The 27,504-nt window shown below is 34.3% G+C and overlaps 3 protein-coding genes across 5 annotated transcripts; 1 reads left to right on the forward strand and 2 right to left on the reverse strand.

Moving 5' to 3' along the window:
* Window positions 1-1,726: 1,726 nt before the first annotated feature.
* Window positions 1,727-9,216, reverse strand: LOC122591224 (4-alpha-glucanotransferase DPE2). 2 transcript variants are annotated; one of them, XM_043763453.1, is made up of 22 exons: window positions 9,007-9,213; window positions 8,249-8,613; window positions 8,036-8,153; window positions 7,877-7,932; window positions 7,534-7,788; window positions 7,251-7,447; window positions 7,022-7,100; window positions 6,758-6,796; window positions 6,324-6,443; window positions 6,097-6,198; window positions 5,898-5,981; window positions 5,553-5,795; window positions 5,337-5,462; window positions 5,183-5,257; window positions 5,025-5,096; window positions 4,561-4,680; window positions 4,373-4,470; window positions 4,125-4,284; window positions 3,924-4,022; window positions 3,602-3,799; window positions 2,731-2,824; window positions 1,727-2,179 (listed from the first exon to the last, which is right to left on the reverse strand). In XM_043763453.1, exons 2-22 carry the CDS (start codon window positions 8,600-8,602, stop codon window positions 1,953-1,955), a joined length of 2,916 nt encoding a protein of 971 aa, XP_043619388.1. In that variant the 5' UTR covers window positions 8,603-8,613; window positions 9,007-9,213; the 3' UTR covers window positions 1,727-1,952. The 2 variants fall into 2 exon arrangements, with proteins under 2 accessions (XP_043619388.1, XP_043619387.1); XM_043763452.1 differs by having other exon boundaries at window positions 3,924-4,284; window positions 9,007-9,216.
* A 2,427-nt stretch (window positions 9,217-11,643) lies between these two features.
* On the reverse strand, window positions 11,644-16,857 carry LOC122592374 (wiskott-Aldrich syndrome protein homolog 1). Of its 2 annotated transcripts, none has more exons than XM_043764584.1 (5): window positions 16,343-16,857; window positions 13,670-13,782; window positions 13,224-13,595; window positions 12,213-12,999; window positions 11,644-12,117 (listed from the first exon to the last, which is right to left on the reverse strand). In XM_043764584.1, exons 1-5 carry the CDS (start codon window positions 16,599-16,601, stop codon window positions 12,044-12,046), a joined length of 1,605 nt encoding a protein of 534 aa, XP_043620519.1. In that variant the 5' UTR covers window positions 16,602-16,857; the 3' UTR covers window positions 11,644-12,043. The 2 variants fall into 2 exon arrangements, with proteins under 2 accessions (XP_043620519.1, XP_043620518.1); XM_043764583.1 differs by having other exon boundaries at window positions 11,644-12,120; window positions 16,343-16,853.
* A 2,526-nt stretch (window positions 16,858-19,383) lies between these two features.
* Window positions 19,384-27,041, forward strand: LOC122592372 (transcription elongation factor SPT6 homolog). Its single transcript, XM_043764582.1, has 17 exons — window positions 19,384-19,582; window positions 19,698-19,793; window positions 20,488-20,617; window positions 20,702-20,783; window positions 20,873-21,005; window positions 21,105-21,240; window positions 21,330-21,597; window positions 21,683-21,835; window positions 21,927-22,049; window positions 22,132-22,515; window positions 22,584-22,694; window positions 22,818-23,603; window positions 23,694-23,835; window positions 24,259-25,427; window positions 25,566-25,775; window positions 26,168-26,648; window positions 26,741-27,041. Exons 1-17 carry the CDS (start codon window positions 19,549-19,551, stop codon window positions 26,923-26,925), a joined length of 4,623 nt encoding a protein of 1,540 aa, XP_043620517.1. The 5' UTR covers window positions 19,384-19,548; the 3' UTR covers window positions 26,926-27,041.
* The last annotated feature ends 463 nt before the right edge of the window (window positions 27,042-27,504 follow it).

Here is a 27,504-nt window from a genome sequence, read left to right on the forward strand (position 1 = left end):
TAGTCGTTGCACGCAAACCAACCAGCAAAATTGGAGTGGTGGACCGCGTGGTGTGACCACTCGTTTTCACCCCACCACGCATGGTCAGGCGTTGGCGGTGGTATTCCGTCGTGGTGCCGCAGTGACCACTCATCTATAATGCTACCGTTGCCAACCCCCTAATTATTTTGTTACTTGAGGTTAAAGGGTTTAGATGCCTTAATTATATTTATAGCTGGCCGTTATAGGTGTACGTAAAAGTTTCCATAAAAACTCCATTTAATTCTAAACTTTGGAATGAAAGGGTATACGGTGTCATACTTTCCTTTTTTTTAACTATATATAAATTTTTTACAATAATTAACTTTATATACTAGATTTTAGATCTGTGTCTAACATTGGACATATGATTTATGATATTATCCATATTAGATCTTCATACATTCAATTTATAAAAACTTATATTTTTGAAGATTATACGATTTGAAATGTTATACTTTGCAAGTTGTAGTACAATACTTACAGACATTATTAGTTGAGACATATTGATGAAATTTTTTGCCGTAGTAATTTTACAAAACACATGCTACAATAATTATTATATTATATATATATAATTTTTTTGAAACCAGTTTATATTGTGATATTATATGAAAGATAATTAAAAATTAAAATATAAACATATTTGTGATCCACTTGACATTCATGTATATATTTTTGATCATAATGTGAGCCTATAACCCGAATAAGTTTATTTTCAATCACTTGTCCTATGATATTAGATAACAATTAGGATTGTTTTAATGTTCTTTGATAGCAATTGGGACCTTTGATTTGAGTGACAATTGTAATTAACTTTAAAAAATTAAATATAAATACTTTTTGTAACTTTTTTTAAAATTTTTACAAAATTTCTTCATGTTGATAACTAAAAATAAATATAAATTAAGTATCCAGGGTTAAAAAGTGTAAATTATTAATGGAAAACAAAAAAAGTATAAATTAATGAAACTTTTTCTATAAATTATTATAAATACTAATTAATATTAATATAATAATATATTTAGATAATGATTATTAGGTTTTTTAATTTATATTTAATCTAGTTAATTTGATGAAATTGAGCGATTTGATTGTTTAATAAGTCATTAGTTTAACTGTCTTGTACTTGCGATAGTAAAATATAATGCTAGACATATTTCCGTACATGGTTTTGACTTTATATGTTTTACAACCTTAAATTTGCAACCCTGTTTTCTAGTTATATTCCATTTTTTTGTTTTTTGGATGAAGATCCTCAAGTTGAAAATAACTTAGAGGATAAAGTTAAAAGTTTCCTAACCCTAACCCTTATATTAAAACCAAAGTTCAAGACTCAAAGACTTGATTTTAATTCAAGGTCAAGATTTACTTAACTTTGCCCCTAAAATTAGATCAAATTGAGAGAATCTACATCCTTGTAATTTTGTGACATTAGGTATAGCAATAACAAATTTGATGTTTGCAATAAATTCAAGAAGTTTTACATGCCAAATTTACAATGAAAAGACTTGATTTACAAACAGGAAGGCTTTACACTTCAACTTCACAAAACTATATGTAACAATATTTTTTCTTTTCTTACGTATCAATGTCAGTCACATTTTTGAAGAAACACATTGACATTTATTGAATAACGAACTCAAAGAGGCTGGTCATTTTAGTTAACAAAGTCAAATGAGTTGAAAAAAATCACGAGATGGGGAAGTACAAATTCGAATTAGTTTTTATTCGCCGATTGATCAAGTAGAAGTTGCTGGAGCTATGAACAGAACTTCTATTCCGTCATTTGTTTTCAAAGAGTTCAAAGCCCATACTGATTATAAACATATCAACCATAAAAAAAAGCATTGATTAACATGCCTTTATGGCGAGGGTAATCCATGCCAAAAGTCAATTGACTTGTAGGAACATTTGTAAATTTGTGAATAACCTTACACAACTGCTATGCGTGTGATTTTTGAATCTTGGTTTGGGAGACGAATCTGGTCCTGATCATTGGCAATTTGCTGCTTTTCTGGAACCACTGAGAAATTGGTTACTGCTGGTTGTGCTTCTTCTTCTTGACCAGGATATGATCTTGCACTGCCACGAACAAGTCCTTTAATCGTGGTTGTAAGTTCTGTGTCCTTCAACAGAGACTCGATAGTCACATGAACACCTGAAGGGGTAATAATGTTAAACTTACATATTTGTCATCATCATCGTGATTATGGAATTTTCAACTCAGTTGACCAAATTAATTCCGGATATGTTTTTATTTGTAGTGGGTTAATAAAGTACACTGAACCTAGCTATAGAAAAAAGTGCCAAATAGGTCCAAAGGGTAAAAACAGACCCAAAGTACAAGTTTAATGCATAAAACTTGTTTCATTCAGTTGTTTAGATTTTATTTTATAACTATTTTATTTTTCGTATTCATGGCGATTAGAGTAATTACTTGAAAAGGGAATCATAAAAATGGAAAAAAATACTTTTTACGGGAGAACCAGGCCTGATCCAATCCTTCTGGCCTGGATCCAATCATCCTAACCAGCCCATATTATCATGTCCACTTCTTACATATAAATTTGGTGTCCTGATGTGAGTGGATATTGACAGGTATTCTACATATTTTATAAATACAAGTGACTATTTAGTGAAGCATTAATTAGTCATGTTCAAAACCTAAATTAATATATTCCCTATGTTGAGAAAAAAAGTAACACTTACGGAATCGCCAGTAATGCTTAGGATTTGTAGGATCATTGATAGTCTCCTCTGTCGCAGGGCGAGTAGTGTATTCTTCTTTTAATGCTAATAAATCCTGAAGAACATTAAAAATGCTTATTTAGTAAGGCAACATACTAGAACCATCTCAACATGTTTTGAGGAACTATATAACCGAATAACTAATTCTTGTCGCAAATTGATTAGTACACAACCCATTGATATTTTTTCTTTACAGAATGCGATATTCAGACTATTTGGCCCAACTGCATGGATAACCAACCCATTATCAGTCCCACACTAACTAGTACCACGGCCAACATGAGGGAAGGTAAATCACAAGTCCATGCAATTCCCTCTACGCGCCAACTCCAAGATAAAGGATTTTTGTATGTGCATTTTAAAACTGTTGCGGCATTTTAAATATGATATACTGTTCGAAATTGTAATAATCAGGTAATTTTGTTTGTATGTTTGGCAAGTTAAATATGACCTTAACTCCAAGATTAAATAAGTAAATATTAGATAAAATTACCAAATTGTAGATTTTTATATCTTAATGTAATATTTAAGTACCACAATTTATGTCTTGCCATACAAATTACCAAATTCTTTTTAAAATACATTTGCAGTCTGTAATTATAAAAAAATATTTTCATTCTCATACCACTTTCAGCTGCTGTGAAATTATATTTATAAATCCAGCATATTCAGATAGTCACAACTCAGAATTATTATCATAAGTTTATAACCACTTTTTCAAAATACTAAATGTAGAAATTGCAACTCAAATCCCAATAATCAGATAACTAGTTTGGTAGCGGCATAGCGCACATTTTTAGATGGTGAAAAAAGCCTTTAAAAGGCATAATACCTGTAAAGGGAAAATTGCCCACATTGATGGAGCCTCCACATGCTGACGAAGGACAAAATATGCTATTTCCGGAATACATTGCTTTGGTGGCAAACTGTCAGAACCCACCATGGTTTTGAAAAATGAACGTCTTCTATCTTCATCTTCTTCCCACCATGCACGTAAGGTAGAACAATCATGAACTGATGGAGCACATACCTAATACAGATTCAAGTCATTCAACCAACTTACGATTTGTAATTTATGATTCCAAACACAAAATATATCTGTAATGTGTGCCACCAAATACAAAATGAGAAGAAAAGATGTTCAAAGAACATACGGTCATATAATCATATTGAGAAGGAATACCAAACTCCAAATCCGCCTCACTTGGCATACGTTGAATACGTAATCCTATTAATCCTAGTTCCTGCATAACCTGCACCAAGTTCATTTCTAAACATAAGCCTTGATGAATAGCTTCAATCAGAAAAAGGTTACAGAAACACATATAGATAAAATACAATAAGAGAAGACATACAGGATGAACACAAGATGGAATTAGGCCTAGATCTTCTCCACAGGCTAACATATCAGATGAGTTTAGAAGAGCAGGCAGCGTTTTCATGGCATTTTGACGCCAAAGCGTTTCTTGTCGACGAAAATAGTAGTCGTAATATAATCTTCTCAAAATGTTCTTGCTGTACAGATTTAAGATATTAACATTACGTTGCAAAAGGTAAACAGCAGGAACATTTATCCGTGACTTGCTTCATTTATATTAAGTACCTGTAATCATCCAAATCCTTGAAGCTCAACGTATCTTCCAGGTTAAAACGAGGATAAAAACTCCTAGCATCCTCGGGGTCCCTTATAAGCACTATATTCTGCCAAAGAACATGTGTAGAATTATAAACTCCAAGCACCATAATCATAAAACAAAAAAGAAAGTATGGGAAGCATATCTTGATATTAACCTGGAGAAGATCAAAGAGATCACGCCTTAATTTTTCTTCACTTTCCAACAATAATGACTTCTCAACAAGTGATTTTAGCTTGGCAGCAATCTTTTTCTCAGTGTTGCAATCATCCTTGAACTGCACTACCAAAGGATGATATAGTAGTCTATACAAATGGATTAACTGGGTTGGGCAGCTTGGGTGATGGGGGAATAACTTTATTGTACAGGAAGGGTTGGGTTGACTTGTAACACCAATAGTCCAAAACTTTCATTATTTAATGGAGATAAATAGTGTTATATATGATTACCGAAATCATATTATTGTCTTAAGAACATCAATGCTACACGTTGGGCAACATTCTACCATATCCCTTCTATGCTTTTTTTTTTCATTTCACCCGTTAGAGATAAAATATTACTTGAATGTGCCACCTCTAGTAGTATAGACGGAAAACATCATATTGAGAATATCAATCCTACCTCATAACGGTTTTTCTGAAATTCATTCATGAAATGAGAGGCTACAACTATCCATGAAGGTCCAAATTTTTCCTGAAGAAACAGATATCTTCAATAAATATGACCTTCACATTAAAAACTAAAAATCCTAAATAAATTGAATTCAGAAAAAAAGAAACCTGTAAAAACTCCTGCAGAATGTATGGTTTGCTCAATCGATCAAAGTCCCATATTCCTTCTTTTTCAAGCTCTTCCTATGATTGGAAGTGTTTCTTTTCAATATCAAAAGAACACCAGCTTTAGATATGATGAAAACAAGATCACAGTATTCACCTGACTAAGAGGTATAGAAGGTCGAAATTTTCCGACTAGACCTGTCACTGCATGTTCTGGAAGCTCCCAGATTCTAAAGAAACCCAATATGTGATCTATCCGATAAGCCGTGAAATAATTCGCCATCTTCAATCCGAAAAATGGATCAACAAATATTTAATAAGGAAGCAGAAAACAAAACCAGATGTAATAACACTATAATAAGAATTGAGAAACCTGTGATAAACGAGCACGCCACCATGCATAGTTGTCTTTAGACATTTCCTCCCAATTGTATGTGGGAAACCCCCAATTTTGCCCATTTTTATCAAAATAATCGGGTGGGGCGCCGGTAGAAGTGGTCATGCGGAACAAATTTGGATTTACCCAAGTGTCTACACTGTTTCTATCTACACCTATTGGGAGGTCTCCTTTTAAAACCACACCTTTCTCTTTTGCATATTCTGCTGCTTCTGACAACTATGGATCCCGAAAAACAAATCAGAAAAAGTTTATATAAAGTTTCTTCTTATTATGATGCAGAAAGTTTATATTAGACGCATGATAACTTGGTAAACTTACTTGTAAGTGCAAATGGTACTGTATATAGTAATGGAAGCATATAATGTCATAATGGAAGCTGTCTTTGGACACGAGCTTTTCAAGCTGACGAAATTATAATATAGATGTTACCAAATCGGCATAAAATAATAAGTATTACTTAACTGGTAACATAAGATATAACATTCACAAGCTACTTCAAATAAAATCCCATGAGCACCTTAGCTTTTGAAAAATGAGTAAACGTGCCCCAATTGCTGTGGTCTGAACTTCCAAAGAAATCTCGTAAAAAACAGAAAGCAGCATACGGTTTCAACCATTCCTGTCTCATGGAACCAACACAGATTGAAAGATATAAATTAGCTGTCAAGCAGTCAAAATATAAAATGCAAATAACATAACAATTTTTACTTGTGACTTCATCGGGATAGCTATTTCATCACGTACCGCATTTTCAGACATAAAAATCTTGAAGGAACTAGAATTTAGTATCAAATCCTTTTCCAGATCAAAAATCCTCTTGGCAATTGAAAGCTTTGTGGCCATTGTGGCCTCGTAATCTACATCCTGCAACAAATTAAAATCATGAAAATGACTTTTAAGAACCTTTTAGTAACTAACAGTCTAACACCAGTCCACGTAACAATATATGACAAATCGGGGTAACTACCACAAACATCGGCTTCAATGAATATAACGTCATGAAATTAAAAGGTTAGCATGGGCATCATCAACTATATGGTTAAGCAGTAAAGGAATTAAGGATATATACTAGATGCATGCTTCCACACTTTAAATGGCAATTATATTGACATTCATAACAAGCCTAGTAGTTTTCCAGAAGTTCCAATATATATAATAACGTAAGCTTAGATAACTACCTTCCCGTCGAGCTCTTTCTTTGCCCTCTGTATTTCTTGCTGCAAAGAAATATAAACAGAGCATGAGTATAAGGGAACAACCGTAGCTTTGACTACAAAATATTCTTTCTTTATAACATATTATCTTTATGTTCAGAAGCCAATCTAACATACCACATAATCCAAATTCCTATGTAACATAAGGTTCTAAATAATATATTGCTTTTACCCTAACATTCTGTTGGATTATACAAAACCATGTGACAAAAAAGAACACAGCCGTACATTGACATCATCTGGTATACTTTGTGAAAGTGCCTGGAGACGTAGGTACAGCGGGTGCAATGCAAATACAGAGAGAGAGCTGCATGGCAAGAAAAAAGTTATATTAAATTTACAATAAGATAGTATATCAGAAAGTTATAAGAACCATTATCATGAAATAAATTATAGTGCTGACACTGTTCAAACATGCGTCCTTTGAATATAGTTTTTGAGTTTTCAAGATTCTTGCCTGTATGGATATGAATCCCACCACATTTTGTGCACAGAAGTATCGTTTATAGGCAAAAGCTGGAGTAAATGGAATCCAGAGGCAACAGCCCAGTCTACAACTAATTTCAGATCAAGAAACTCCCCAACTCCTACGTCATCCTCTGATCTCACTGAAAACATCGGTATTGCAACACCAGCACCACGCCAAGGCATTTCCTTGATAAACAAATTATAACAAACTGAGTAAACCCTGTTGTCATAAATTTTACTTTCAATGTTACAGGTACTATAAATTATCTTACTCGCATCATGCCATCTGAAAGAATAACGTAATTTGGTCCACTGGCTGAAATGTCAACCGAGACCTCCCGATTTGAACCATATTCTAACGAGAAATTACCATTCTTCCCATATTTACAGTATTTATATTTTAAAGGGAAAGCACCCTTTGGTACTACACAGTCTCCTTCCCAAACGGATTCGCCGGCATAATTTAGTTTAAGTCCATCATGAACCTTCCATCTCCCCAACTCTCCTAAGCTGCCAATTACGTATATCTGTAGAAAGAAAACATGCCACAGGAAAGTTACATTTGTTATTGATAACTAAAGTGTAATTGGTCATTTGGCTAAATAGGAAAATTACTGAAGTTCCTTCTGCTATATTTGGGCAGCATATCTTGAATTGGACTATAACCGAATCTGAAAGCAGTTTTATGTACAAGATACAATATATCAGTCAATTACTAGAGAAATGACTCTGAGAGTCTGAGACCTCAATATGAAAATCTGAATACATTATTACCTTCATGATCCAATTTATTCTGAACCATGCCAAGTGGTTTTTCAATAGCCAAACTACTACTCTTGCAAAAAATGACATTCTTGAATGCACTTTTAAAAGGGAGACCATCACTACCATTCTGCATTCAAGTATTTTCATATACTATAAACAAGTGACATTATACAAGAGAATTAATAATATAACAATATACTATTTAAAAGAACGTGACATTACCAGCCAAAGATCATGAAACTCGACCACCTTTCCATTTTCAACTCCATCCGGCAGAGCCAATTTCCTCTTATGTCCAACTTCCCATCGTATGACATTTTTCTCATCGTCCACTACATAATAACTATACTCACTTTGAAACCCAACCGGAACGGTCAAACTCCCAGCCCATATAAGCTCTTCACCTTCGTGAAAAGGGGTCAATAAAATTCCCTTTTTCACATTTCCGGACCCGAGCATCGGTTCAGACCCACACACAACCAAACTCTGACCCCATTGAGTGTAGTAAGGTATCCTAAACCTCACATTCACTGATACTAAGGGCTTGATCTCAGAAAACAATCCTAAATTCACCATAATCTCCTAATCTGAAACAAAGTTTTTACAGATGTAGGTTCACTAATTATAAATAAATTGACTTTATAAGAATAAATGCATATACAAGATATCCTTTTGGAAACAATCTCTCTACCCAGGTGTAAAATATGGGTAGTAAGACTATTTAGATCCCACCTCCCCATACCTCGGCCATGGCTGGGTTGGGTATATATATATAATTCAGTGTACCAAAAATGTACAAACTAACACAAATGCAATAATACCCAAATGAAATTACTCAAAATCTTGCAAAACCCACATCATAAAATATTCAAATTATGATAAGAGTTTGAAACTTTAATGACATTAGCAAGAAAGTTTTAATTTCTAAGTAATCAGGTCTTAGTAAAGATGAATAGTAAGAGTATTATTGAATATTGTACCTTTGCTTGAAGTGGGAGTAACTAGAGAGTGTGTTTGTGTGTGAATGAATGAATATCTGAAAGCCCAAGTTTGTGGAAGGAATTGATTAAATTAAAGAATATAGGCAAAGAAACAAATAAATGAAAGAGAATGGCGCATTCAAGTTGATATTTTTTATAGAAAAGGGAAATAATAATAATAACAAGCAATATGGATGGAATTGACAAGAAGAAGATATTTTTATGGCAATTTGGCAACCAAAAGAAAAGGGGGAAATGTTGTGTGGCTAATAAAGAGGTGATATCAGTCACAAGAAAGAGTGGGTGTAGCAAGACATTAACATAATCTGCAGATTTCATGAGGTGGTAGTATGTGAGTGTGGGAGTTTGAGCTACTTTTGAGACGTGTCTTTCTTGACTAATATAATAAAGTGTACATAAAAAAGTGTACAAAGAGAGTGTGAATGTATGGGTAGTAGGATACTAGCATGGAATAAGATAGAGATTCTAGAAAGTTTTAATAATTTTATTAATGGACTATTGGATTAAAATAAAGATTTAATTTTAGAGTATTTTTTTAGTCTTAATTTTTTATTTTAATTTAAAAATCAAAATCTTTGAATTTACTAATAATTAGAAAATTTTGGATCCCGCAACATTCCTTTGTTGAAACGGTTCATTATTTTAGTATATATGCCGTGAATTTTTGACAGCTTAATAGATATAATTTTATCATTAATATGTTTGTTTAAAGGTATGCAAGAAAACAAAACGTAACCCGTAGTAGAAACATGAACGGGATGTGATATGACAAAATTATTAATATATTAATTCAGATATCAGGTGGATGCGATATAGCAAAATGCAAGTAGCGGTACGTGGTGTATCACAATAAGGTTGAATGACAATTAGAAAGTGTGAAAAAAACAAAAGAAGTAACCCGTAATAAAGAATCCGAAAAGGAAAAACAAAACTAAAATAGAAAAAGACGTGACAAAATCCGAACAAGATGCAATGTGGCAAAATCCAAACTATAGGAAACGTGCGATGTGCCACTTTATAGCCAATGCGACGTGTCAAGTTTTAATAAGCATGGTGACTATTGATAACCATGCCAAAAAAAAACGAAAGAAAAAACTCAAAATGGGATCCATAATGTCAGAATCTAAATAGTGTTGCGGTGTATATGATGAACCAATAAAAGAGATCATATAAGGAAAAAAAAAATGTATCAAAAAACCAAGAAAAACCAAAAGATAAATAACCTTAACGAAAATAGAAATAACAAAGGAAAAATTAAATATTGTGTAAAAGTTTCCAATATATTAATTCAAAACACAAAAGCCAAAAAACTATGATGAACACTAAGAGAAAACCCCAAACGGGATCTAAAATGACAAAATCTAAATAGTGATGGGGGGTATACGATGAACCAATAGAAAGAAAACACAAAAGCAAAAAAACTATGTAATAAACCAACAAAAACTGAAAGAAAAATAACCTTAACGGGATCCGATATAGCAAAATCCGAAAAAACGCGGGGTATAGGTGGACCAATAGAAAGAAAACACAAAAGCAAAAAAAACTATGTAGGAAACCAAGAAAAACCAAACAAAAAATAACCTTAACGGAATCCGATATGGCAAAATCCGGGGAAAACGCGGGATACAGACGAGACCAATATAACAGCGCCACGTGGCACGTGGCACTGTTCATAAGCCTCGCCATTAATGATATAGTAATAAAGTTATTTTGAACTTTACACAATCTCAATCCTAAAATATAAATAAATAAAGATTATAGATTTTTCCGTCGTTGACAATTAAGATTTTTTTTTTTAAATAGATTTCTCTTGTAACTAAAATTGAATATATTAAAAAGTAAAAATTGTTGAACTTAAATATATTTTTTTTCAATGGAATATAAATAAACTAAAAAATTACTGGATAAAAATCGTGTTAAATTTCTTAACTTGACTAGTCAAACTAATAAAATTAACGATTTTAATCTAATATTAAAAATCCTTCCCAGTTCCAAGTTCCAACTATACTATCCCAATTCCTTTCTGACTTGTCTTAATTACCGTAATACACTAATACCATAACATTTTTCTTTGTTCGAATTCTTTGCTTCTTTTATAACTCTACTTCATGAATGTACTACCTTTCAAAATAAACTTCATAAATGTACTTATATGGTAATTTTGTAAAAGAACACAATTCAACTAAAAATCTGTTTTTACATAAGCCAAAAAAAGGATGCTTCTTCTGAAAATGATAATGGAATTCTATTAAGGGCGTTTGGAATGACCTCGTCATGCACTTCATAAAGTATTGGTTCTTTGTAATGTAACCATGAAAAAGTTACAGTAAAAAAGCTACCAATATCATTATATTGCACATAGAGAATCGTGAATCAAATTTCTGTGTTAAGATTTTGTTCTTTGTAAAAGATAATAAAGAAAACTTTACTGTTTGAATGGTATGGTAAGAATAACACCTGTTGCTACATACCAATATATTATAAGTTACATATATGTACATAACTTGAAGTCAATACTTGATGAAACTACATATAAAAGCACTTAATTCCTAAAATACACCATGTTGCTAATACACACTTGAAAACTAGAAAAGCGGGAACCAAGCAAGCAACACATTTGTGAAAGGCATTCTAGCAATAAGCATACTCGTGCCTTGAATAGATTAGCAACAACAAAAAAAGAACGTGATACATTTGTTGGTTCGTTTTCCCTTCTAACTTGGTGAAGAGAATCATACACAAAACAAGGGGCGACCATTGTAATCAAGGGCCCGTCACCTCCGTGACTTTGACCTGAAAACATATCGAGCCCCTCAACTTGTAATTCAAATATTTACAATCACAAAACAACAATTATATATCCACTTAGGACTATGAGGGCGCGCCCATCTTTTTGCATTGCTCCCTCACTTGTACAGACCTCCAACATCATCGTTTCAGTTGGAAGGAATTATACAAAACATTCATCTATATCAAGTACCCAAGTTTGATTATAGAATATAAAGCCTTTATCTCATTATTGCTGCAATAAATGTAACAAGATGACTACTAGAAATGCCGGAAATGCCCTCAAAGGCGCACCTGCACATGCTGCTGTTGAACATAAATATATTAAAATGATGAATTACTGTAAAACATAACATGAGATAAGAATTCAGCAGTAAAGCATATCAATATCGACTTACATGATGGTTGCGAAATTGAACCTGGCGGTGTCATGTCAGGAGAGTCTGCATCTGAATCACTTTTTGACGGGGGACGGGTATGTGCAAAAACTACATTTGGCAATGGGCTTGATGCAGGGATGGCTTCAGCTACAGGTGGTGGAGGCTGTAAAAATGGCGGAGGAGGTGGCCTTGATGATGGTGGTGGTGGCGGCAGTGATGGTGGTGGTGATGGCGGTCGTGATGGTGGTGGTGGAGGTAGCCGTGGTGGTGGGGGAGACGGAAGATTTCTCACTGGTGGGGTATGTGGTGAAAGAGCTGGCTGAGAAACAGGTGGATATAGAGGAAGATGCCTATTTGCATTCTTTCTCTTCCTTTTGTACCTGGGTTGATATTCTGGAGGTTTTGCATTATGAAAATTATGAGGTGCAGGGGTGGGAACGGGTGGGAGTGCAGGGGTGTGTGGTAAAGGTGCTTTTGCTGATGGCAGTTGCTTGTCATGGTGGTGGTGGTGATGGTGGTGGTTATGGTGAGGTTGAGGAGGATCAAGTAGTGGAGCTGGAGAAGGTGTAGGGGTAGCACCACCACTAGAACTGTTAAAAAGAGTTGACAGGCGAACTTGCTTAACCTTTCCAAACTGGGTGTTGTTTAGGCCGAGATTATCTGTTTGAGTACCTTTGATGGTTTGAGCCAACTGTTTTGACCTTGCCGTCGATGGAGTCCCGATAACCAGAACAACTAATGCCTGCACAGTCGTAGGAGGAGCGACTGTTGAACCTTTTGGATTCGTCAAGCTAACATGCAAGTTCTGTATTACATAACGATGATTAGAATACATCACAGTTCTAAAGATTAAATTACTCTTGGGATGATATTTCTTTGAAAGAGCATATATACCAGATTGAAAAGTACTCCTTTTCACCATTAAAAATTACATATACTAGACAGAGACAGTTATTTTGGCTCACACATGGGTAAGTTTCTTGATCTTCATATGAAAAAAAACAAGGAATGAAATAAACTGTTAATTACCTCGTATGGACCAAGATGCAATCCTGACTTGAGTTGGCTTGTCAATTCACCAAAGTGGTCTAGTATTTGTTGAACAGAAAAGTTCAATGTAAAGGTGAACTGTATCTGTACCTTCTGCAACGGATATGCTTTCTGGACAGGAGTTACAGTGATGCCTCCAACAAATTTCAATACCTCAAATGAAGATGGTTCCCCAAACAAAGACTCGGTCAAACTCAGAGGTGATTGGTGTAGAACAAGAGATACAAAAGAATCTCTTACTAAGGTTTTAGCATATGATGATATCTTAGAATTATGCTCATTGGGATCAACACTAAATATAACCTTGGTTGTATTCAAATTGCCAGTTTCTTCTGCCGTTAGAATTACAACCTGAAAAGCAAACGAGTATAAGAAATCAGATGAGAGATAGATGTGCATGTGTATTTGAGGGAAAGAGGGCATGCCTTGGTAGTGGGAACTCGTATTTCATCAAATATATCACGCCCAAGCTGTGGCAAATCATCTTGCAGCAAATATGATGGCTTCTGAACCATAAATGTTGCTACTATATCATGACCTGGAAAGTGGGAAAAAACAATCATTTGATCAAACTTTAGTTGGCTTATGGATGACAAGATAGAGTATCACTTATATCTCAAGCTTTATTTGAACATTAGTCAATGGCACTGCAGGCTAGATGATAGAAGTAAGAAACCAATATACAAAACCAAAAAAGCCTAGTGTCTACTCAGAATAACATTCAACATTCTATTGTAAGCTGATAAAAGGCCAACACAGAGTCATTCCTTCTGTTGGCCCTAAATAAAGTGATGTTGTCTAATGTTAGATCCTACATATTAGCTAAATAAGAGAAATAATTACTATGTCGTGATTATATATATGTAATATTGTATATGTAATGTTTGTTAAAAGCTAATGTTCCATGTGCATAAGGGATTAAGTGTTGAAAGATCTTCTCTCCCTCATATACACAATTGACCATGTACAAGATTTTATTTAGGTATCCTTTTCACACAGACACAAAAAAAAAAAAGTAAAATGTGGACTCACTTTAGAGTGTTAAGTGTTTCTACAACAGCCATTTGGCAGTTGTCCAAAATGCAAGTAGCTGAAAAGCTTCAAAACTCATGCTTTGTTAGATGTACATCATATCTCAGGCCACGAAGCACAAAAACAACACGAAATACACTATACAAGACATTAATGACATTTGCTACATAAATTTTAAAGATTAAGGTATGAATGTGAGAATGTCACAAGATATGTCTATTATATAGGTTGTATTTTCGTTACATACATTATTTGCTTAAATGTTATACATGTGCAGCAATAAATTATTATAAGGAGCATAGGTATGAGGGGATGCATGACGTGGATGGTCATACTATATTTGGTATTAACAGGTTTCATAGATGAATAATGAGATGGATCCTTTCGAGGTTCAGATTGACGTCTAACTATTAAGGGTCAGTCTTCGTATATGTGTTATTGTGGGCTCGCTTGCACTTTTTAGAGCATTAATTGTTTGTCCAACACCACTATAGTTAACATACACAGCACACACTCAATATGAAGCCTTAGAGAGATGCTATGTGATAATAAAATATATGTATCTTACTACAAAAGGATCAGAACAGCAAGATAAAGGTATAGAAAGGCATATACATACACATGAGCGGAGATAGTAAGAGGGAGACGGGGAGAGATATAGAGAGAATAACTATTAAAATCAAGTGGGTACTTTTTTCTCTAAAGAAGCACATACGGGGCTAGAGATAATGAGCTACTTGAAAAAAATATAAGTGCTTGTCTATCTAGAGATAAAACTCTGATAGGAATGTATCAGTTGTTAAACACGTATCAGGAGTTATACATTTTTAGCTAATGAAAAAAGAAGATAATTAGATAGAATTGACTAGAGAAAGCCAATATTGTGGAAAAGAAAGTATGACTGAGCTTGGTAGACTTCTCAACCTCCTACTAATTAATCTGAACAGTTACTACAATTTTTATCTGCCAAAAACGAAGCTTGTGACCTCAAGTAGGCGTTTCAAGCTTGAATTGCCACACCCTGGGAGTTATTCACAATAAACCTTGTATATTAAGTAACACTGTTAATGACACCAAATCACATGCAATTTGTTGTTAAATGAACATAGACTAGCATTAAAGGCAATTATCCTACTAGAAACTAGATGATGATGTATAAATGTATAAAATAAGGTTTGTAACATTTCTATTCCTTTTACTGCTCTGCATAATCTCTCCTTTTTACACATGATAATTTGGTAGACTCTTTGATAGAGCAATAAGAATACTTCTTTTCTTACCAACTAAGCACAAAAAAAGCTACTAGAATGTCTTTGAATGTTAATTCCACTATTAAGTACAGCATCTCTACATCAGATTCTTCATTTACAACTACGTTCCTATATTTCACAACCTTCTATGTTCTATAACCGATTAACCGCCTAATTTACCTAAACAGTCAATGCAAAAATAAAACAGAGAGCACACACAAAAACTTACCATAAACACTCATCACCAGGATTTAGAGATACTCCCTAAAAAAAGGATAGACCAATAAAAAAACAAAACAGATAGCTAGCCTACATACATTACAATTACCATTTAAGACATATACTAACTCACCTAACATTTTCAATCAATAACTAACTAACCACACCCAAAGTCGAATTCCAACACTTCATGCTAAAACAGGTAATTATAAAAAATTTACAAAAAAAATTAACAAAACGATTTTGCTACCATTGCCCTATAAATTCATAATCAAATATCGTACATGGCAGTTAGATGATTAAATCTAGGGAGTAGTTATTTTTATCTACAACAACATTTTACGGCGGCTTAACCATAACTCTATGTTTAGCAAAATCCACAAAAAAATATCATCGCATTATTTTATGGATCAACTAGAGTGAACATAATCTCATTAAACAAAAAATGTAAAACTTGATAACCAACAAGTCTTAGAAATAATAAATAAACTATCAAATAAGCCCTAAATTACAAAATTCAAACAAAGATCTACATTATAAAAGCAATGCCAAAATACCCATATCAATAATCACAAGAAAAACGAAAAAAGCACCAACCTTTATACTGATAGTCATCAAGATCTGGATCCCCATGATCTCCATTTTTAAAAAAAGGGGGTAACCAAAAAACAGCTGAAATCAATACTGATAATCCAAGAATTAATACAAACACACATTTAAACTTAAACAATCCACCAATTCTTCCAACACAATTATGTGCAGCAGCAGCAGCAGAAGCATGATGATTAACAACATTTGATTGTGAATCAACTGTTGTTAATGTTGTTGGCAAAGTGTGTTCTTCCCCTTTTCCCATAGCTGGGAATGTGGGTTTTTTTTTAATTATTGCTTGTCAATTAATAATCCTGTTTTTCTTCTTCATCTACATTGGTTGTTTTCATGGCTGCAAAGATGAGAGAGAGAGAGGAAAAGATGGGATTTTGAGTATAGGGTTTGAAGAGGGTGAGTAAAAATGCAAAGAGTAAAGGAGTAAAAAGAGTAACAGATTTTGCTAGATTTAGATAATACTAGTAAGTATAGTCACTGTGTGTGTGTGTTTAGTCTAGTACTCTAGTGTTTGTGTGAAGGAAAGTGATGTTTTGGGAAGTTGTGATGTGATTTTGTTTAGGATTAGCATTTAGATTAAACTACTTGAAAATTACTCGTTTTAAACGGTTTTTGATGTTACATTTGTAGATGTATTTATTTATGGAATACACACAACTACACAGTAATCCATATTTAATGAGCTAAATTTATTTTGTTGAACTTCTTCATGAATTTTTATCATCCATAAAATTGTCAATATTTAAAGTATTTATTTCATTTAAGGAAAATAATTTATCCTCTTAAGAAATTAACTTAAAAATCTTCCTAATTACTATAAATGGTGATATGTGGATATCACTAATTCTCTTTCTTAATCTTACCATTTGATTTTCCACATATTACAATCCTATTAATTAAGAGGATTTTTAGGCTAATTTGTTAGGAGGATTGATCATTACCCTTATTTAAACTTGTAACAATTATAACTTTACGTCAAATCTGGATGAAGTATATAACAATGACTATATTAATACCAGTAAACTAATGACATCCTACTACTAAAATCCAGGACTTTCGAAAAATCCTTATGAATCCACCTGTATATATGTGGGAAGTGGGACTCGAATCCAGGTGGATCCCTCCAAGGTCAAATACCTTACCAACGGGCCAACAAACCCATTGCAAACATAAAATGTAACGCAATATAAAAGTGTGTTATGATAATAATATGTTGTTTAAAACAAATAAAAGTGTGGTAAGAAGATGACTAGCAAAAATAATACGAGTATGTTATTTATTTATGTTACGTTGAATATAGCTATTGAAATTTAATTGATATACTCGTATTTAACAAGTATAGTTAATTTTATGTGGAGTTTCCATAAACTAATAAATATAATAAGTTTCATAACAAAAATGAAAAAAAAATATATTTAAACCTTTTGGAAATGATGATGAAGTTATTATCCCTTTAATTATGTTCTTTTTTTATATATATTATTATGTTTAAATTTGTTATGTTGAATGTAGCTTTTAAAACTTGCCTAATAATTTATCACAATATATATTTTGATATATATTCATATATACTAAGAAATTTGCCGATAGGCGGAAAAAGAATAGTAAACTTCTACGATAACACAATTTTTCAAGGGGCGTGACAAATTTTTGTGATAAACTTAACCGCATGGTAAACGAGTAAGATATGTCTTTTATTTTGTCTTTTCATGAGGTATTTTTTTTTCTTTGTGAGGTTTTTATATATGAGATGATTGTAAATTTGTAATATGTGTAGTGTGAGATGTTGGTTGAAATGAAACAATGGAATGTGGTATAAGAAAGATAAAATAAGGCAACATAAAGAGTCAGTTGAGAGTAAGGTATGAGAAAAAAATGCAAGAGGTGAGATGTTAATACTTTAAGTATTAGGCATAGACCATGATCCTATGAGTTTTTGGTCGTTAATGAAGACACATGCAATAAATGTGAGGGTAAGATGGTCCTTTCACCTTTATAGCGTTTTAATAATTTGAGTAAATTACATTTTCCATTCCTCACATTGTCAAACTTTTTACTTTCAATCCCTTTGGTTGATTTGTTCAGTCATTTTTTCAACATAATTCTGACCAATAAGCATCTTCGCTGGTGGATTTTCATACTTGGCTTATATTTCCAACTATACCTACAAATTAACTGCACTTTCAGTCAAAACTAAATGCAAATTCATATTCTTACAAATACAATTATATAAACACACATACATAAATATACAAATACATATACATATACTTGATAATGTTACTTTATCATCTTTTCTATTTTAACATAAAACTTTAAAAAGGGAATTCTTAACTTTATTCTATATTCAAATACATATGATTAGATTTCTACCCTATAAATATTAGTATAGCTAAATATTAGTTCGAAGTTAGAGTAATTTACTAGTTTTGTCCATAACATGTCATATATTGCCATTTTCAATCTTTCAAATCATTAAGTGTAAAGGGGAAAAGACCATTTAATCCTCACACTTTTTGTTGTTAATGACCTCAAATTCATGCCGTGTGAAGGGTGGACCATGATTGCAAAATTTTATCAACTTTAAGATTGAAAGTTATATTTTTTCAATTAAAGATTGAAAGTAAAGTACTGTGAACTTTTTAGGGAAAAATAACTTCTCCTGTCAATAATTCAATATGTAGGAATATAGATTTTATATACTTAAGGTCAGTTTTTTTTAAATGCCGAATATATTAAATTGCTAAATACATAAACAAACTTTTTACATATTGAGCGACAATAGATAATTATTTTTGTTTATTAAATAAAAAACCTATTAAATTTGATCGAATGATTAGATTTTCAATAAATAAGTTTATTAAATAATATAAAAAAAGGAAAAAAAAAAAAAAAAAGAGTCTAGATAGTTTACCAGTTACCAATTACCATGTGGTAAAGTTCAACCCGTAAAATAACCGCCTTAATACAACCACAATTGTTTTATATAAAAATCCATTTCCCTCGCCCTATATATCATCAAGCCAGTCTCCAATTCCTCAAAGATTTCCACTCTCTATATCATACATCATATATATATGCGTCTCATTCATTCGCGTCTAATCGAGATTTAGGGTTTTACATTCGCCCAAACTTCAGCATTCTCTATCGCGCGGCGTTTTTTGTATTTCTAGGGTTTTCACTTCGTCTATCGTATTATGGCCGGAAAAACCGTCTTAACAGACGATGAAGGTACGATTAGCTCCTTGTTTTCTTCAATTAACAACCTTTTCATTCGATTCATGTGTTTTTTTATCATTTTTTTGCTTGCTCGGTGGTTGTAAATATTATATTATTATATTTATAGAGGAGCTGGAAGTTGAGGAAGAGGATAGGGACGAAGAACCGGAAGGCGATGCCGTTGATCCCGAAGATCGTGATGAGGACGATGATGAAGAAGAGGGTATGATATAATAGATATATATATATATATATATCCATGTCTATGTAAATATATGTGTTTAGATTGTGAATTTTGGTGATGATATTATTTCTGCAAAAAAGTTACTTTCTTTGCCGTGTTTAGATTTTACTTCAAAATAATAACTGCAGAACTAATGGAGGCTGATATAGGGTTTATTTTGGTTTATTGAATGTCATTTTTTGTGCTATTGGATTTTGGTGCCTGGAAGTTACTTAGGGTTTTGTTGCCGTCAATGTGTTTTTCCCTGTATTAAAAGTTATAAGTGTAATTGCAGAACTAATGAAAGTTGATAGAGGTCATTTGTGTTAAAATTTTATTATATTAGGTTTAAACCACATGATATAAGTAGCTAGGGTTTCATTATTCAGTGCGTTCCAGTTTTTGGATATGGGTTTGCTTGCAGTTTTATGAACAACTTATGGATATCTGGTTCAATATTGAATTTACATGATTTGATGATTTTTCGTTTTCCAAGTCATTGCGTGTGTATCACTTGTCTTTATGTGGTTTCCGAGTTTAATGGTGTATTTGCTTTAATTATGTAATGTTGCAATAATGTTATGTGTTAATGTTATTTGCTGTTAAAAATATGAATAAGAAAAACTAATTTTATTTGGTTTTATTATTATTGAGTTTTAGTGTATGTTGTGCTTCTGTTTATGTTGTTATTTAGAAGAAGGAGATGATGAGTACGAGAAAGATGGTTTCATAGTGGATGATGTTGATGAAGATGATCAAGATGGAGAGGAGGATAGGGCGGATAGTGATGAGGAGAGGAAAAGGAAGAAAAAACGGAAGAAAAGGTAAAATCATGGTTTAGGTTTGACCTATTTGTTGTTAATGTACGGCTGTCGTACCGTTTTAACTTGTGCTGCATTAATTTTAAGAGAGTCAGAGAAGAACTATGTTCTTGATGAAGATGATTATGAGCTTCTTGAAGATAATGTTGGCTTTCGACGTCCAAAAGCTGTGAGGCGCCTGCTTTCTATTATTATCTTTACTTCATTATCCAGATGGTTTTTGAACAGTTCTTACGAATTTCCTGTTAAATCCATTAGGAGAGTAAAAAGTTTAAACGGCTAAAGAAAGCGAGGGACGATGCTGACGAAGGGCCATCTATATTTTCTGATGAAGATGATTACGAGGGAACTGAAAAGGGTATTGAGCGTAGTTTATTCGATGACGATGGGGGTGCGTCTATTAGCATCTGCGATAACATCACTTTATTGATTTATTATTATTGTACAACGTGCTATTGTGATAAACTGTAATTTCACCCATACCTTATAGGTCAACGTTATAATGATATTGATGGAGATGATCAACCTGAAGATGGAGAAGCTCGTGAGATTGGTGGAGATGATGATAACATGTCTGACTTCATTGTTAGCGAAGATGATGTAGATGAACATGGAGAAATAATAAGGTGTGTCTTACTGTCTAATTGTATGTTAATTATATATATATATATATATATATATTTGATTAGTTGTTGAGACTCGACACTTAATGCAGGAGGAGGACGAAGGTTAAAAAAAAGTCTAGGCATGCCCCTGGAGTTTCCTCTAGTGCAATGCAGGAGGCTTATGACATATTTGGTGATGTGGATGAGTTCTTGAAGCAACGCAAAGAAGGGCTAGAAAGGAGCAATAGGTATGATGAAAATGGTGAATGGAGGGAAAGGAGGCTAGAAGATGAATTTGAACCAATTATTCTTTCTGAGAAGTACATGACTGAAGACGATGGTCGTATCCGGGATATAGATATTCCTGAAAGAATGCAGGTCATGATGTGAACATGCTGTGTTATCATTGTTTCCTCTATGCACACACTTTTAGTATTGATTATCATTAAACCTGTCTTTGTAGATCTCTGAACAAAGCACTGGTGCGCCACCAACGGATGAAATGAGTATAGATGATGAGGGCAACTGGATTTTCAATCAACTCGGGCATGAGCTGGGAGTACTTAAAAGAGACATTATTAGTTTTTTGGAACTTAGGCATCTGCAGAAATTAGATGTAAGTTTTTGTCTTTACCCCTCTACGCTAGACCACAAATCTTTGCATTTCTTTTCCAGGATTTGCTGTTCTTTAACCTCTTTGTTATCAGGTGCCGTTTATTGCTATGTATCGGAAGGAGAAGTGCAGGAGTCTTTTTATGGATGTAGAGTTACAAACTGACGAGGCGAATAAAAATAGCTCTGAGAAGAAACCCACAATTAGATGGCACAGGGTAATTGAATATGTGTATATTCCTCCTTTTGTTTAAGTTTATTTTATCTGTAAGTTTAGAGAAGATTGGTTATGCTTTGCAGTTACTTTGGGACATTTTGGAGTTAGACAGGAAGTGGTTATTGCTTCAGAAACGGAAAAGTGCTCTAGAGCTTTACTATAACAAGCGATTTGAAGAAGAACGAAGCATATACGATGAAAGCCGCCTTCATTTGAATCAGATACTGTTTGATTCAATAACAAAGTCCCTCAAAGTTGCTGAGTCAGAAAGAGAAATCGATGATGTTGATTTAAAATTTAATCTGCATTTCCCCCCTGGTGATACTGGTGTGGATGAAGGACAGTTCAAGAGACCCAAGAGGAAATCCCAGTATAGCTTTTGCAGCAAAGCTGGACTATGGGAGGCTGCTAGCAAGTTTGGCTATAGCTCTGAAGAGTTTGGATTGCTGATTTCTCTTGAACAAATGGTTAGTATATTCCTCATTTCTCCCACTTGCACAAAACGATGGACCAATGATGCTGATACTTTATGCAGAGGACGGCTGAACTGGAAGATGCAAAGGAAACACCAGAAGAGGTGGCATCAAGATTTACATGTGCAATGTTTGCAGATCCTCAGGCTGTCCTCAGAGGCGCTAGGCATATGGTATTTGCTTGATATGTTATCTTTCATGTTTTTTTTTTTTTGTTTTTACCCCAAGTCCTTAATTTTTTCTTTCCCATTTAAAATGCTTTAAGCTTGCTATTTCATCTTGCTTATTTGTTATAGGCGGCAGTTGAAATTAGCTGTGAGCCGTGCGTTAGGAGACATGTTCGTAGCATCTTCATGGATAATGCGGTGGTGTCGACTAGTCCTACTGCTGATGGCAATTTGTCCATAGATTCACATCATCAATTTGCAGGGATCAAGTGGTTGAAGGACAAGCCTTTGACAAGATTTGATGATGCACAATGGCTTCTTATTCAAAAGGCTGAAGAGGAGAAGCTTATCCAAGTGTCCCTAAAGCTTCCAGCATCTATCCACAAGAAATTATTTGATGATGCTCATGAATACTATCTTAGTGATGGAGTTAGCAAATCAGCTCAATTGTGGAATGAACAAAGAAAACAGATAATAAAAGACGCATTTGATGGTTTGCTTTTACCATCTATGGCAAAAGAGGCAAGGGCCTTGCTGACCAGTAGAGCCAAAAGCTGGTTACTCAAGGAATATGGAAGACTGTTATGGGACAAAGTATCTGTAGCACCTTATCAGAAGAAGGAACGTGATGGCCATTTCTCCTATGATTATGAAGATGCTCCAAGAGTTATGGCATGCTGTTGGGGTCCAGGGAATCCCGCAACAACATTTGTGATGTTGGATTCACATGGGGAGGTCCTTGATGTGCTTTATGCTGGTTCTATTAACTTGCGTGGTCAAAGTGCTAATGATCAGCAACGGAGAGATAACGATCGAGAACGGCTCACGAAGTTTTTGACGGATCATCAACCTAGCGTTGTTGCTCTCGGAGCTGTAAATTTGTCCTGTCCTAAGCTCTCGGAGGATATTTATGGGGTAAATGTGTTTCTCAATCATTGTATGGTTTTATTTTTACCGGTCATGAATTAAGTGGCCTATATATTAATGCTGTTAGTTTGTTATCAGATCTTTAGCGATATAGTGAATGATACCCCATCAGTGGTCAGAAGTGAAATGGATACTTTGGATGTTGTCTATGCTGACGAGACACTCCCACACTTGTATGAAAATTCTCGTATATCATCTGATCAACTTCAACCACAACCTGGTAATTAATTTCATCTCTCTGATTAATGATAATACATATAAGAAGCGGCAGGAGGAGCTCAAATTGAAGCTGTTACGGTTTTTTTGGGGTTTAGTATCAGCATCTCTGAAAAAAATTGAAGTTGACCTAACACACACTTATTTGTTGATTGTTGCAAGTAGTCGGTACGCTAGTTTTGATAAAAAGATCTTATTCCTAGAACAATCCAAATTTTTTTGGATTAGTAATAATAAATTAATAATACACATTCAGCATTTTTTTCAACTCGATCGACCATTTGCTGCAGTTTAGGCAATTTTGTTTGTATGATCTGTTTAGGATAAAACACAACCCAGATACGACCCACTAATATTCAGTAAATCTTTTGACATTGCCAGCTTTAGCATATATGTTATATAAGTTTCAATCTTATCATCTTTTCAGGCATTGTTAAGCGTGCTGTGGCCCTTGGGCGGTACCTTCAAAATCCATTAGCAATGGTTGCTACCTTATGTGGACCAGCAAAGGAGATCTTATCGTGGAAACTTAGCCCTTTAGAAAGCTTCCTGACTCCAGATGAAAAGTATGGCATGGTTGAGCAAGTTATGATAGATGCCACTAACCAAGTCGGCCTTGATGTAAATTTAGCCATAAGCCACGAATGGTTATTTGCTCCTCTACAGTTCATTTCCGGTCTTGGGCCTCGAAAAGCAGCCTTTCTACAAAGGTCCTTGGTTAGGGCTGGTTCGATATATGTTCGTAAGGACCTGTTGACCCATGGTCTTGGCAAAAAGGTGTTTGTAAATGCAGTTGGGTTCTTACGTGTTCGTCGAAGTGGAAACGCTGCTAGCAGTAGTCAATTCATTGACTTATTGGATGATACCAGAATTCATCCGGAATCATACTCCCTTGCACAAGAGTTGGCTAAAGATATGTACACTCATGATGCAGGAGATGATGTACAAGAGGATGAGGATATGCTTGAAATGGCGATAGAGCATGTGAGAGAAAACCCAATTTCATTGAAGGGACTCCAGATTGATGCATATGCAAGAGATAAGAAACGCGAGAATATAAAAGACACTCTTTATCATATACAATTGGAGTTGATACAAGGTTTTCAAGACTGGCGAAGACCGTATGTTGCACCAAATAAAGACGAAGCGTTTTATATGCTTTCTGGGGAGACTGAAGAAACACTTTCTGAGGGCAAAATCGTTCAAGTGACTGTTCGTAGGGTTCAACCTGAGAGAGCTGTATGTTATCTTGAGTCAGGGTTGACTGGTATGCTTAGTAAAGAAGACTACAGTGATGACCGTAGGGACATCGATTTGACTGAGAGGTTGAATGAAGGTGATATTTTAACTTGTAAAATAAAAGCAATTGATACAAATCGGCCAAAGGTGTTCTTGAGTTGTAGAGGCAATGATGTAAGGACCAACCGTTCTCAAAACTTTAGAACCATGGATCCTTATTACCATGAAGACCGTGACAATTCAGAAATTGACAAAGAAAAAGCTCGTAAAGCTAAAGAGTTGGCAAAGAAGCATTTTAAGTCAAGAATGATTGTTCACCCACACTTCAAAAATATTACAGCTGATGAAGCAATGGAGGTGTGTATTCAAATTATTTTATTATTATTATTATTATTATTATTATTATTATTATTATTATTATTATTATTTATCATTATCATTATCATCATCATTTGCTGAGAATTGTTACAACTATTCTTATTTTTGTTTGAACAGATGCTGTCTGACAAGGAACCTGGTGCGAGTATTGTTCGTCCTAGTTCTCGTGGGACCTCATACTTGACTTTGACACTCAAAATCTATGAGGGTGTTTACGCCCACAAAGATATTATTGAAGGTGGAAAGGAAAACAAGGACTTTACAAGTGTTTTGTGCCTCGGTAAAACGTTAAAAATAGGAGAAGATGTATTTGAAGATCTAGACGAGGTTAGTCTTGCGTTTTTAAATATCTTTGTAGATTGAGGTCTTATTTTTGCCAATTTGAAGCCCTTGACTTGTTGATATGTCAAATGGGAAATTCAAAAATATAGTCTCGATAGAAACATGTCAATTGGCTCCAACATGTTAAATGGGTTGAAAGTTGTCCTGAGTATCTGTTTAATGCATTAAAATATAAAATCTACCGGACTGACCTAACCCGGACTGACCTGTATCTACCGGCACCAAATGGAACATGTCTAGAAGATCACTTTCAAAATGAAACTTTTAGCAAATGATTAAACATCATTGAAAATCCAAAATCGTAGATGGTCTATTTATGTTCAAACTATTGTTGAGAATTGAGATAGCATCAGTCATAACCATCTGTACTATTGTAGGTAATGGATCGTTATGTTGATCCATTAGTAACTCACTTAAAGACAATGCTGGCTTACCGCAAGTTTAGAGATGGAGGGAAAGCCGAAGTTGATGAGAGTTTAAGGAAAGAAAAAATTGAAAATCCATCAAGAATTGTTTACTCTTTTGGAATATCTCATGAACATCCAGGCACATTTATTTTAACATACATAAGAAGTTCGAATCCACATCATGAGTATGTTGGATTGTATCCAAAGGGTTTCAAATTCCGCAAGAAGATGTTTGAGGAAATTGACAGGCTTGTGTCTTATTTTCAAAGACACATTGATGATCCACATGATGTGGGGCCTTCTATTAGGTCTGTTGCTGCCATGGTGCCAATGCGCAGCCCAGCAGCTGGTGGTTCTAGTGGCTATGGTGGTGGTTCAAATAGCAACGGTGGTGGCTATAGAGGCTCCTCTGGAGATCGTGAAAGGACATCCACTCCAAGCTTTAGAAGTGGTAAGTCTAACTAGTGGTCCTTACATTTGAAAAAATAATGTAATAATTTATGATTTTGGTTTGATATAACTTCAGTCATATATATATTGCAGGTAGAAGTGATTACAGGAATGGTGGTAGTCACGATGCACATCCAAGTGGTCTGCCGAGACCTTACCGTGGACGGGGCAGAGGACGCGGGTCATACAACCACCGAGGAAGTGAGGGTGGAAATGGAAGGTCTAGAGATGTGGAAGATGAGTGGGGCAGTAGTGCTGGGTGGGCCAGTGGGTGGTAGCCTAGATTTGCATCTACAATTTGGCTTAAACTGGAACATTGTATTTACTAAATAACAATATTTTTTGTTCCTTTGTACCACAATAATTTAGATTTGAAATTTTGTTCTGGCTTGAATTATTTCTTCTTGGTGCTCTTTTATGACGTGCCAAGTAAGAAGGTGCCTTGGTTTTATATAACTTGACGTGATTGTTCATCTCAAAGTGCTATCGATCAGGACAATGTTCTTGGGTTTATTGTTAAATTATAATTTCATGAAAATGTGCTGATCCGGCATATCTTGAGTTTGGGAGTCGGTTGATCTAGCCTTGCCTTGTAGCCCAACTTCATATAAAAACTGACATGTGACTGAGTTCTTTGTAGTTACGGGTGGCAAATTTGATCAATTTAGTTGTGAACAGATTGCCAATGACCACTGATCTAGTGGTATAGCATCTGGGTTTTCCTATGAGGCGAGAGTTTGAGTCTTGTCAAGTCCAAACTATATTTCTATTAATCCTTGAGTTGTTTAGGAGAAGCTTTTTTTTTGCTCGGCACCACGTAACGAGATCCAACTTAGACAACCGATTATCTGCTGATG

This window comes from Erigeron canadensis, chromosome 3 (assembly GCF_010389155.1).
Source record: "Erigeron canadensis isolate Cc75 chromosome 3, C_canadensis_v1, whole genome shotgun sequence".
NCBI lineage: Eukaryota > Viridiplantae > Streptophyta > Magnoliopsida > Asterales > Asteraceae > Erigeron > Erigeron canadensis.